The sequence below is a fragment of the Sphaeramia orbicularis genome, chromosome 5, assembly GCF_902148855.1.
Source record: "Sphaeramia orbicularis chromosome 5, fSphaOr1.1, whole genome shotgun sequence".
Lineage (NCBI taxonomy): Eukaryota > Metazoa > Chordata > Actinopteri > Kurtiformes > Apogonidae > Sphaeramia > Sphaeramia orbicularis.
The window spans coordinates 47,676,966-47,690,510 of NC_043961.1; the positions used below are offsets into that span (position 1 = coordinate 47,676,966).

The 13,545-nt window shown below is 36.5% G+C and overlaps 1 protein-coding gene across 1 annotated transcript in view; it reads left to right on the forward strand.

The window, feature by feature from the left end:
- LOC115419626 (guanine nucleotide-binding protein G(s) subunit alpha-like) overlaps positions 1-9,014 on the forward strand; it is a 47,213-nt gene extending 38,199 nt beyond the window's left edge. The window contains exons 6-12 of the mRNA XM_030134512.1: positions 1,767-1,821; positions 1,955-2,028; positions 2,171-2,229; positions 2,388-2,508; positions 3,555-3,685; positions 5,141-5,208; positions 6,018-9,014. Of these exons, the coding sequence (XP_029990372.1) occupies positions 1,767-1,821; positions 1,955-2,028; positions 2,171-2,229; positions 2,388-2,508; positions 3,555-3,685; positions 5,141-5,208; positions 6,018-6,164 (655 nt within the window). The 3' untranslated portion in view covers positions 6,165-9,014. The remainder of the gene's footprint in view (positions 1-1,766; positions 1,822-1,954; positions 2,029-2,170; positions 2,230-2,387; positions 2,509-3,554; positions 3,686-5,140; positions 5,209-6,017) is intronic.
- The last annotated feature ends 4,531 nt before the right edge of the window (positions 9,015-13,545 follow it).

Here is a 13,545-nt window from a genome sequence, read left to right on the forward strand (position 1 = left end):
ACAACCTTTAGATCTCTCCAGCTCTTGCCAGTGTGCTGGGATGTACCTTAAATGTGTGTGTATTTGTGTATGTGTATTAGGGATGTAACGATTACCGGTATAACGATAAACCGTGGCAAAATTTCCGATGGTTAGTATTACCATTTAAATTCAAATTATCATGATAACCGTGTTCAATTACTGCACTTAGAAAACTAGAAAACTTGATATGTAAATGGTCAAACAAGCTCCACTATGACCTGTCCAACTCCTTTTTTTCCACTCAAAAAACACTCAGGAATCGATAGGAGAATTGATGAGGAATTGGATTGGTAAACAGAATCGACAATGGCATTGATATTGATCAAATCCTACCAATTCCCACTCCTAATGCAGATATCTCTGGCCATAAGGTGCCGTCTTTAATGCACATTTGTATGTTTGATGTTTACATGTTAATATTTGAATGTTTCTGCCACAGAAAGTACATTGTGCATGTTATTTTATTAGTTGTTTTTTTTTTTTCAAAATGCAACTTGGTTACATTATTTTAGTGTGTGTATAAGTACCCTTTGAACATTTTGAGCACATTTCAACAATACCGCGATAATAATGGTAACCGTGATAATTTTGGTCACAATAACCGTGACATGAAATTTTGATATCGTTACATCCCTAATGTGTATCCTAGTAGACATGTCGGTCTTTTTAAAAGCTTGCTGGTAAAATTGCGTTTCCTTTACGGTTCTCAGCATTGTGCAAAAAATGTTTGCTGTGTTAGCAAAGTTATAATGACCATAGATGGGTATTTCTCTGTCTCTGTATTGGGATAAACAGAATATACAGGAAGTATGTAAATGCCATTAAAAACAAAAATGTGGATCAAGTGTTTATTGTGAACTCCCCTTGCACGTGGCATGTTTTGACCTCTTTTGGGCAGAAAATATGAGATTTAGTACACTAATCTTCTGGTGTTTTACACCAGGTTTTGAAGTCATGTGAAGAAAAGTCTGTGTACAGGATTCATTTTTACTCTGAAATAATTATGATCAGATTTTCATTTTTTGTCACTTATTCACTTTATGAAGAAGAATGCCCATTGATTGGCTTTGGGCACTGAAAGAATTAAATAAAGCTTCAATCTGGTTTACGTTTGAGGCTCTGAACACGGAAATGGAACAGCACAGATTTGACATAAATAACTGTAACAAAGCCCATTGCTTAAATATTATAAGGAAAGGACTGATGGAGATAATGATGTGGAAATAGGTATGGAATTATGACACTTCTGTTGGTTTTTTCCAGCTGTGTTTGCGCTGGTGAATGGAGACGATTATCACGATTATGCAAAATTATTGCGAATAGCTCACATAATTGAGATAAGGTGATTATGCAATAATTGTGACAGACCTAAGGAGCAGAGGTCACACTGAATACTGACTTTGGCATGTAGAAACCTTTTTTTCGTGTTTATTATATGATCCCAATATTTATTAATTTATTATTATTATTTTTATTATTATTATTTTCTTTGTCGTATCTTCATAAATATGTTTATGCTTATTACAGTCTTATTTTTGATGGCTTTGCTTTGTTACCCAGTTTTAAAACATCATAACCTAATCAACATTACTTTTAAGTTATTACATTATTTATATTAACTAGTACATTTTAAGAGTAAACTTCTGAAAAATGAATTTGTGGTTGGTATTTGCTTTCTTGAGTTGTGAAAGTTATGTGTAGCAGAGATCTAACATCCAACTGCGTCTTTTTTCTGTGTTTTACAGCTTCTTAGACAGGATTGACGTGGTCCGGCAGAACGACTACACCCCAACTGACCAGGTGAGATGATCAACTTTAAAATGCCTCAAATGGCAAATGAAACTATTGTCTGGTGCTAAAATAATGTGTTGTCTCATTGTCTGGTTAAAATATATAGCAACTCATGCTCTCTTTCCCTTTCTTGCTTTTCCAGGACCTGTTGCGATGCAGAGTACTGACATCTGGGATCTTCGAGACAAGATTTCAAATAGACAAAGTCAATTTTCAGTGAGTGGACACAAATTTTATTGAGCAGCTATTTAAATATGCAGAAATGTAGTCATGGATTATTCGTATTTGTTGGACAACTTGACATTTTTTCTCTGGTTTTACAGCATTAATTAATCTTTTAACATCCTATCTTTCACAGTATGTTTGATGTTGGAGGGCAAAGGGATGAACGTCGGAAATGGATCCAGTGTTTTAACGGTAGGGATGCAGAATGACCGCTTTATAGGTTTTTTTCCAATCACATCACCATTTTTTTGAAAGTGAAGAAAAGAAGTGTTATCTGCAATTAATGGTACATAGGTCTGTCCTTGCTGTACTAATCCTATGATCTGTGTGTATCTTTGTGTGTAATGCAGATGTGACGGCTATCATTTTCGTGGTGGCGAGTAGTAGCTACAACATGGTAATCAGAGAAGACAATCAGACCAACAGATTACAGGAGGCCCTCAACCTTTTTAAGAACATTTGGAACAACAGGTCAGAATCATAAACTGTTTTGATTTCATCTGAAAACTAATGTTTTATATTTGTTTTTGTCACCAATTTCAGTACTATTACTTTAAGAAACAGACTGACAAAAAACAGCATAAAGTGGTACCATCGTATATTCTAATAAGAAAGTCCTAATGTTACAAATAAACCCTAAATTACTTTTAAATAGATCACAGTAGAATCTCAACTGTTTCCATTTACACTGTAGCAGAAATATGAAAACACTGCTCAGTTTCTAAAATTGATAAATCTGTGTTACCCTGGTTTAGTCAGACATAAAATGTGGAAATAAGGGATGCTTTATTTGGTTCTTAAGTGCATAGTGATAATAGTGTACTTTAACCAAAATACCTGTATTAACCTATAATGTACAGATACATGATGTACTGAGTTTGTGGATGTAATTTTTGGATTGAGCAAGAAGTCAGGGGTAAAAAACGCACCAGAATTTGAAAACAGATGTGATATATTGCAAATACACGCCCCCTGATAAGACTGAAAACATCAGAATCTGCCTTCATGAGGTAGATTTTCTAAAGGCTCTAAACAGAGTCCGGAGAATTTACAGAAGCAGGCACTGCAGCTTTAATGATTGGACAGTATCTTTAGTATTGTTATTTTCATTAAATAAGATAAAGAATGAGACGGTAATGTAGTTTGCAGATGTAGTTTAATGTTTATTACATAAATGCGTGCGTCTTTACATCTCTCTGTGTGCTTGCACAATTTCATAAGAAACTGAGAATATTTTTAAAGTCCGTATATTAACATGAAGGATCTTTAATGTGTTTTGTGCTGTTGCTTCACCAGAGCATCTTCGTAAACCAGGCTTACGTCATTTCCTCAGCAGCACCTAACATAAAAATATATTTGCTAGGCTAGCAACATCAGTGCTAAAAGCTACCGATAATTCAAGGCTGCATGTAAAATACCATAATTATCTCCAGCAGCAGACCAGTAAAACATTCTGGGTCTTAAACTCAAGTCCACAGAAACCTGGCACTGAACTCTTCTTCCATTTCCCCTCACAGGTGGCTACGGACCATTTCGGTAATCCTCTTCCTGAACAAACAGGACCTGCTCGCTGAGAAGGTTTTGGCAGGGAAATCTAAAATAGAGGAATATTTCCCAGAGTTTGCACGCTACACTACACCTGATGATGGTAAGAGGCTGACGCTGACATCTGTGGGGTGTCCTGTACACGGCACACACTCCTCTTTATGTCTCACATTCAGGTGGTTCAGAGCAGGTGATAAGTGGAAATACAAGAGTCTGGACTCTTCACTTCCACTGACTTTTGGATCAGAATATTCAGACTGGCAGTAGCACAGTACAACTACTCTGTCGCTCATTGATTCACTGTCACCTCCACTGAAAGATGAGGTCAAAAAATAATATTAACGCTTTAAGCGCCAAAGTCACAATATTGTGACAAGCAACATAACTGATTGAAACAGACAGCTTTTTGAAATCTTGATATCAAAGTTGAATATTTAAAAAAGAAAAAAAATACACCTAAAGTTTTAGTGTTTCCTATAGAATGCTCTTATTATTTTTAAAATGTTCATTTCTAGATATTTGAAATTATTTGTTAAATGAATTTTTAAAGAAGTAATGATTAAATTGTAACTTTTTTTTTTTATCTTGAGGGAAAACTACTCAAAATGATGGTGTGTGATTTGTCTGTTGTTTTGTGTTAAAGCTTTTTAATATAAACAAGTATGATTTAATTTTCACTCGTTAAAAGATTTAGACTTTAATACAGTCAGTTTTTAATATGTAATGAAAGGCTCTTTCTTTGTTTCTTTGGCACAAAAGAGGAGATAAATACCTACAACACGGACAAAATGAACAGATAGAAAATAGCATCGTATCAGCATCGGCCCCGAATTTTACAGTCAACACATCCCTGCATTACACTGATCCTTATCTGACCTTGTGTATTAGTTTGTTAAACTAAATTCAGTCATTATGTAAAAGCAAATTAAATAATATAATTTAACCAAACACTAAGTAAGCATCAATGATAAGTATATTAAATGAAGTTAACAGCCTTGTATAGCATCATCTCTCGTTTCAATTAAAACTACTCAGAAAACTGTGTGAATAATTTTGTATTTTTTTAAACAGAGAAGTTACAAACAAGCTATAATGGCTGCAAAGAAGATGAGGACAAAAGTAACATGGCTAAAACATGTGAATAGTGGTTTTATCCAAATCATGATATGTAATAAGCACATGATTCTAACAATATATTGCTAGAGAGTCAACAAGCTGCACTTTACTCTTACACCACCTAACTGGAGACATTCAGCATCAGTTTTTTCAGGTAATGAAAGTGACATTACCGCTCTCTCTTTTTTTCACTCTCTCTGGCCTCAGCTTGATGCTCCCACATCTCTGCTTCTTCTGTTAATCATTTCAACATAAATACCCTGTGGAGAGCCTTGTGATCATAATCGTTATGAAGCAGTCAAAGATACCCAACAGCTTATTTAAAACATATATTTATATTTATCCATTTATAATGGATAATGCACTGATAATAAAATATTTGAATGACTCGAGATGTTATGTCAAATGGCCTGTTGTGACCAGATTTCTTCCTCTCCAACAGCAATACCAGAACCAGGTGAAGACCCACGTGTCACAAGGGCAAAGTACTTCATTCGGGATGAGTTTCTGGTATGTGTAAAACTTTGATTCTTCCTCACAGAACAATGTCCAAATAGATAATGCAGGCTCTAACCTAACAGTTTGTTGCTGTGGGGTTTGTTCCTGCATTTGTTTCTGTTTGACACTATTTTAAGTGTCACTATTGAAATCTTGAATGTTTTGACTGTATTTAGTTTCTATTTTGATGTATATTTGTGACAGTATTTCATTTTAATTACTTCACGTGTGGCGGCCTCATATGTCCCACCATAGTTTTATGATGAACCAAATCTTAAAGAAAGTCCAAATCCAGACCAGCAGATCATGGTGGTTCTGTAATTCACTGTCTGGAGTCATCATCTGGTCTGTTGTTATTTCTGCAATGGCCGCAAAATGACACGTTACACAAACTCTGCAGGTTAAAATGGACTAAAGCTAAACGTTAAACATTTTTATGCAGAAAGATGGTAAAGAACAACTATGAAGTTATTTAAATAAAGAGGGAAGTGTCCTCCCATAATGCAATGTGCTTTGTAACTCAGTATGAAAGTTTGTAGAGTGCGGTTATTTATTAATTTAATGACAAAATCTGTATAAATAGCATACCATATAGGAACTCTTGACCACAATATAATATCATGAGATAGTTGTAATCCTAAGTAAAATACATTACAGTAATCTGTTACATGGCTGGCAGATTTTTACCTGGACATACTGTGCTGGTAGTTACTGTAATTATTATGAAGTTTATCATTAGAGTGTAGAGAGGATATGTACTTGGAGTTGTGTGGCAGTGTGTTATAACGCTTCGTTGTCTTTATTTGTGTCGTCTCATGCAGAGGATCAGCACAGCCAGCGGGGATGGACGGCATTACTGTTACCCTCACTTCACCTGTGCAGTCGATACAGAAAACATTCGCCGCGTCTTCAACGACTGCCGCGACATCATACAGAGGATGCATCTACGGCAGTACGAGCTCTTGTGATGGGCAGCGTGATGAAAGACTTCGGCAGCGTCCAGTCCGGTCTACTTATCTACCTACTGACCTACCTATGTACTCCACCCCCTCTCCCCTCGACCAGTTAGCCAATCACCCCCTCCACCTCCACCACCTTCAACAAACACCCGAGCGACTGTGCGCCTGCCCTCCACCTCCACCTGCTTCTCCTACTTCTGCCAGTAACACACTTTCAGATCAAACAGTGGGAAGACTTTCTTAAAGGATGCACCGACAACAGTTTCATCAACTATAAGCCAGGACCGCTGTACTCTGCTACACTTTGACCCTAAAAGAGGGTGAATCCCTCAGTGCAGGCTATCCCTCCTTTTAGCTCTTATTCTCTCTCAGATATATCAATACACACTCTCACACTAAAGCAGAAGACATGAGCCACACACAAACACACACGGACCCTTTTAAACCAGGGTCCTCCTGCTTTTAAGTCGACACAGGCTGAATGAAATAATGCATTCTGAGAGAGAGGAGTTGATTCACTACGCGCTGAAGACGAACCAGGAGAACACAGTGACGGGTGGTGGTGAACTGATAACAGAGGAGGGCTGTGAGCCTTTTCGTGCTGACTGATTTAAACGGCTCCCTGTGGACGTGAGCGTGACTTGAACATATGATCACACAGCTCACATGACCCACTCTTCAAGAAACCATCAAGGAGGGATGGCGAAAACAAGAGAAAAGGAAAAAAAAAAAAAGAAAATACCATATAATGCATAAATTCATGCATACCAGTGAACTTCATGCAGTGCAAAAAATCCAAGCTATATATATAGATATTTATATATGTGTGTATATAAATATGTATATATATAAATATAAATATTATATATTCCTGTAATAACACAATTCAACTTTTAAGTTTTAAGTTAGTTTTTACCCCATGTTGTGTGTTGGTGTACACTGTGTGTGATCTGCCTTTGTGCACCATTGAAACCCCCTTGCCTACACACACATACATATAACAGTATATCTATATATACACAGTACATCCTCCAAAGCCCCTGCTGCTATTTGACAAATATTTAACACAAAATAAAGGAAAGTTATTTAAAAAGGAAAGAAACCAATGGAAAGCATGAAGTAAAAGAAACTGATTATCAAGACTGGATGCAACATTTATACCTGGGAGCAGAGACACACACACACACACACACACACACATACACACACACACACACACACACACACACACAGGCACTCCTCAGACCTGGCATTAACATGTATTTTTAGTGATTGCATCACAAGTGGACAACTCTAATGGTAGATGAGAATGTGCTGAAGAGGCATTGAGATGTGATCGGTCAGACACAGTCAGAGTTGTTTTGGACATCATTCTATCATCAGTATGAATGTGTGTGTCCAGGGTAAGACCACCTTACTCAGCTGTTAGTGCATTCAATGTTTTAAAAACGTCCATGCTCTCTGAGCCGTCTGGAACGACGCGCCACCACTTTAATAGAATATTCACACATCATATTATCAGGTAAAATTTTATTTACATATTTGAAGCGTGCGTGTAAAATATCAAGAAGGCTATCAATAAAGCGCACGACACGCAAGAGAAGGAAGTAAAACAAATGAGATGGTCTTTGTCGTCATATCGATATTCAGGGTGTGTCGATTGATTCACAATATCAACTCAGGCATTCAGTAGTGAATTAAATCATTTTTCTACAGTAACTAGTAAAGTTTTCATGCAGTATTTACACTTTTGAAGGTTTCTTTCTTTGTGATGCATTTTCAGAGAAACACTACAATGGTAGCCTGTTGAAGCTCAAATGTGTTATGAGATGTAGGAGGATCTAATTGCAGAAATGGAATTTAATGTTCATAACTATGTTTTCAGTCATGTACCTTAGATTGAGTCCTTCGTACATGTTTTTACAGTAGTTCAGAACAAAATTTTCCATTTTAGTGGCATCCAGACTTAAGGTGCAATAACTATCATCTACTGCATCTGAGTAGAACAGATGTAATATCCTCTTACCAAAAAACCCAGAGCAAGACAAACACTGGCTCTAATAAGGGACTTTTTGACTTTTCAGAGGGGGGTGTTCAGGCAGTTGCAATGTGCATCGTAACCACTAGATGTCAATAAATCTCACACTGAATCTAAGCTTGTTTGCCACTTATGTGTGTTTTAAACCATTCAAGCTCGTTCATTTGTTGTGCAGGGAGACTGGATCTGATCTGTTGAGAATCTCCCACACACACACATTTTAATGCCAGGTGTGACCAGACAAACTTAGAGCCATCCACTTGTGATCGGATCAGGGAGAAAACACATGTTCCAGCCAGGTGTGAACAGGGTCTAACACATGGATACACAAACACACGCTCCAGCCCTCATCAGTCAGCCCCCTCCCCTTCTCCACTCGTCCCACCTCCCTTTCGTCTTGTTCTCTCACCTCTCCCGGTCCCACTTCCCCTCCCTGGCTTTAAGTATGTCTGTCTTTATTTTACTGCTGGACTATTATTCTTGTACAGACTGTAAAATGTATTATTTTGTACAACTTTATTGAAGAAAAAAAATAACTTGTAGAAGATCCCTGTGCCTTGATCACGACTGTACGTGTAAAAATGAGCTAATATGTAAGTTATGTTTCACTGCGCTGTACAGCTGGACGGGTCTGTCCCACCTCGTCCGTGCTAGCTCACCCCCCGCTGGGGGCTGGGGGAGGGGCATCGGATTGGGGCGGAGGCCTTTCGTCTGTTGCTTAGTTTCCATTTTCCCACATTTGTTTGTTCGTTGATTCATTTGTTTTGCTTTGACTCTCCTCTGGTTTATATAATACGATTTGAAAAAAATGAAGAAAAAAATCAGACACACCACCTTAATGCTGTGTAGTGAAAGATACTGAACCCTAACACAATTTAATATATATAAAATATATTTCAGATTTTATATTTTATATATATGTACTGTACACTTATATCTATCTCCCTTGTGAGCTTTCCCCAGGTTTCCTTTGCTTTCTGTCAGTAACATCTGCATACATTATCAGAAGGTGGCGATTCTGGGTGCAACGGGATGGGTGTACGTAATTTCTCTCTCTCTCTTTTTTTTTTTTAATTTTAGCTTTAACTCTTTGACGGAGAGGGAAATATCAAATTGCAAAACATTGCTTGTTTCTACATAAACCAAATTCTTTTTGCTTAAACAAGAGGAAATGGTTGTTTTAGTGTTTGGTTCATTTCTAGACTCGGTTTTCTAGTTTCTCATCTCAGGTTCATCACACACACACACACGACTGGTTATAAGTTGCAACATAATGCAGTAGAATACAAAAGCCCTGCAATCACTGCTACATCGATGAACGTGTAATGTTCATCAAGATGTGGTCCTGATCTTTTGGTGACTCCTAATGTAATTAGCATAGGGCTGGGCAATGAAACAGTATTGATAATTAATAAAAAACATCATTATCATGAATTACCAGTGTTGAATTAGGACTGAGATTACACTTGTTTTATATCTTTAATGTTTGCGAGAGCCAGTATACAGGATGCATGATTAAATCAAAATAAGTACGAAAATGGGCAGAATAACCACTAAATTACAAAATCGGAGACTATGAATGTGTTGCTACATATTTTGTCATTTTCACCCTTCTATAGCATGACTTGTTTTGTGTTTTACATCAGTTTTGCCCCATTTCTGCATTTGTCGTTTGTCTTGTTTTGCTCTTTGTCATTTTCATATTGTCTTGGAGTCTTCATCTTTTCATTGTTTCATCTTTTTTATTACATTTGTTTTTTTATGTCGTATCTCTTTTGACTTTGTTTCGGCTTTTAAATATGGTTTTTGCCTTTTTTGTTTTTACCCCACCACCCAAAGGGGAGGCAAGGGGTATTGTTTTTGGTTTGGTTTGTTTCTTTGTTAACACTTTTGCAGCAAAACTATCGGTTGAATTCATACCAAATTGGATTTATAGATTGCCAGTGATCCAGAATAGATGAGATATTGGGAAAAGTAGGTCAAAGTCTAAATTTTTGATGAATTTTTAAAATCTTTTTTTCCCCCCACTTATAATGGCTGAAATTTGTGTATGCTGTCTATGCTGACATCAGCACACGTATAGACATGATGACATCAGCTCGATTGATACCATTATAAGCTACAATACGTGCAAGGGGTGGAGTTTGTTGTGCCTGGCACCACTTGTTTTTAACATCCTTTTCATTTTGTTGCATCTTTTACAAGCTTGCAAGTTAAAAGAAACCTACACTAAATCACAAAGTCAAAAACTAAGACTACACTTGCGCTCTTGTTTCTTTTACGTCATTTTTGCCTTGTTTCATCTTTGATCTTGTTTTTCTCATGTTGTCTTGTTTTGGTTTTGTTTTTTACCTTGTCATTTGTTACAAACATCTGGCACTCTGCTTTGTCATTTATTGTGATAGATATTGGTACCGACTGCTGTAAAACAGCAGTCAACATTTCTGTTTTTATTGCCCAGCCCTAACGTAGTGTAAATGTTCTAAACACATGTTTCCACAGTTTGACAAAACCTAAACATTATGATCTTCAACAAAGCAGGATTTATTGCAGGGCTGTTGTATTAAATCACATTACGGTTTAGCTCTGTGAACCTAATTTACTATAGATGGAGTGCGAGTTTATTCTGACACCAGTCGACACTTTTTCCAAAGTTACATACTGGACAACTTGGTTTTTTACACTTTGTTGCATTTTATTGAGAAGTGTTTCAATGAAACACACAGATGTAATGGAGGAGAAGTTTCTGTCACTATTTTACACCTTGATGAGGTAAAACATAATCATAACACCCAAAAAGTACATTTTTCCCAGCTTGTAGATCAGTTTACCTTGTATTCCAATTAGGGGTCAACCATTGGGTTCATTATGTCCTCAGTCTTTGACTGATACTGTATGTAAATGAAAAAAACTGATAAACATATACAGAAATCTTAATATGTGGAATAATTGCAACACAGAAATTCCTTTAAGCAGAATTAAAAAAAAACAAAAAAACACTCAGTTTAGTATTATTTTAACAATATACAGTACTGTGCAAAAGTCTTTATCTACCTTTAACTTTGTTGTTTTTACAGGGTTAAAATGAGAAAACATATTTATTTCTAATTTTTCTCTTCAGGTATGTCAAGAAAATACAGGAAATATGTGCACAGCTTTAAAAGACACAGAAAACTGAAGTAAATGTGTTCTAAATGTTAAAGTGACTATTTAGTGTGACCCCTGACCCCATGACAAAAAACAGCACAGTTAGAAACATCTGACGTGTTGAATGAAACCTGGTATAAAACATCCGAAAATGTGTGCAATACATCTCGTATAGTCTGAACAAAAGGGTTCAAGACATGTTACTACAAAGGGAGGCCACACTAAATGCTCCCACATTTGTTTTATAGAAGCTGCTTCTGTCTTTCCTGCTGTACATTCTTCACATATATTCAATTGTCTTAATACAGAGACTGAGAAATGCATGTGTGGACTTTAGCATTTTACGAAACCAACAAACCTAATGTTGGACTAATACTTTTGCACACTATTGTATATCGTGTCCAGTTGTCTCCAGTTGAACTGGAGAGATTATGAAAAATACAACCTATTGATTTAGCAGTACTAAATCGTTAAATATTCTTTTATTTTTTCCAGTGTTGACAGGCTGTTTGTAATATCACTTACAGAGGTGGCTGCATCTCAGGCAAAGTGGCACATTTTATGATTAATTAAATGAATATGTTTTAGATATGTTTAAAAAATGATAGTGACAACTTAAAAAAAAACATTGGATCTAATAATTGGTTGACCCCCTAATTCTAATATTACATTCAAAGAAAAATAGAGATTAAAACTGCTTCAGATGATTTGTTAGAGTCTGGTCAGGCCTCACTTTTCTGACAAAGGAAAACAAATCAGTCACACTGAGCTTCTCTTAAAACACCTGCCCATGGGAGCGAAAAAAGCTCACTTTTCCAATTTGGATCACAGTCAGAAATCCTCCATGTCACTCCCTCTGTGTGGCTGTATCTGTGTATGTATTATGCACATTACAATAAACACCAATAAGTGTTAGAAATTAAATTTCAATCCAAATTCAGATACTATTTAAGTTTTTATAAACTTCCAGATATTGGATGTAAATTGTCTCTGGTTAGGGAGATTCATTGCATAATAAAAACCACAAACCATTCAATCAATAAACAAGTCAAGTCTTAGTCAGTTTTCCCCAAACAAATGGACTAGTTTATGTTAGCTAATGTCTGCTACCTCCCTATCTGTTGACGAATTATACAATAATAGTAATCTACCTGATTTAGTGTGTTATTCGTCCAAATTTAAGGTTATCTAAGTAGCTAATGAGTTGCTCGTGTTATCACATATTCCTTTTTACCATTTCAAGACAAATTAACAGCCACATTAACAATTTACTATTTATATTTTATGTTAGTAATTCAAATTCCACTTTAATAATTTGGCCCCTTCACTAGATACAGGTGTGGTCTTTGATATGGTCCTGCTATGAAGTGTGTCAGAGTTGGCTTTAGTGTCTACACTCATTGATTCTTCTATGTAGTCTCAAAGGTGAAATTGGTATTATTTTGGTTATTAATACAATCAGACCCATGAAAGGAGGCATAATGGAAGAATCAGATAATAAATAAGTAAAACTGCAGCTGAGACTGTTGGGGTGTAATACTGTAAAGACATTTTGACAGCTTGGTTGAAGATATAGGACACAAAATTCTTACTGCCATCAGGTCTGTGCGTGTCTTACAGTACTTAGTGTTGAGGTGTTACAAAAGAAGTAACCTGATGTGTTGCATCTGTCCCAAAGCATCCAAAGTATTTCATGCATTTAAAATTGGATGATAGGCCTCTGGGTAAAGAAACCAAACACCAGACAAAAGGATGCTCCTTTGAGGAATAGTTTGATAAAATATAGCTCTCTTGCATTTTAAACACTCTTAATGCATAGATGTACATGCAGGGTCACTTGTATACATCATGTTCATGGAGGTCCTACCGATACTTCATCTGTTTCCTTATTGGAACAACAGGATTATGAGGTGAAGCTGGTTGATTCTTCTTCGGTTACATGACCCAATGCCACTTCCAGGGTTTTACTGTGTACAGACTCTAAAGCAAAGAGTTCCACTATGGTTTCATTTCACAGTGGTTTAATGTTTCCTTTGTCTGTGAAGAATGGGAAGGTGAGAAATCTCAAATGAAAGTTCAAGCTTCTCTCTGAACATTCAGGTGTGACTCCACCTGTTCACAGAAGATGCAGTGGTTTCACAATCCGCTGCAGCTGACAAGAGTTGTGATGCAAGTGGATTAATCTGCAATATTGCACCACCAACT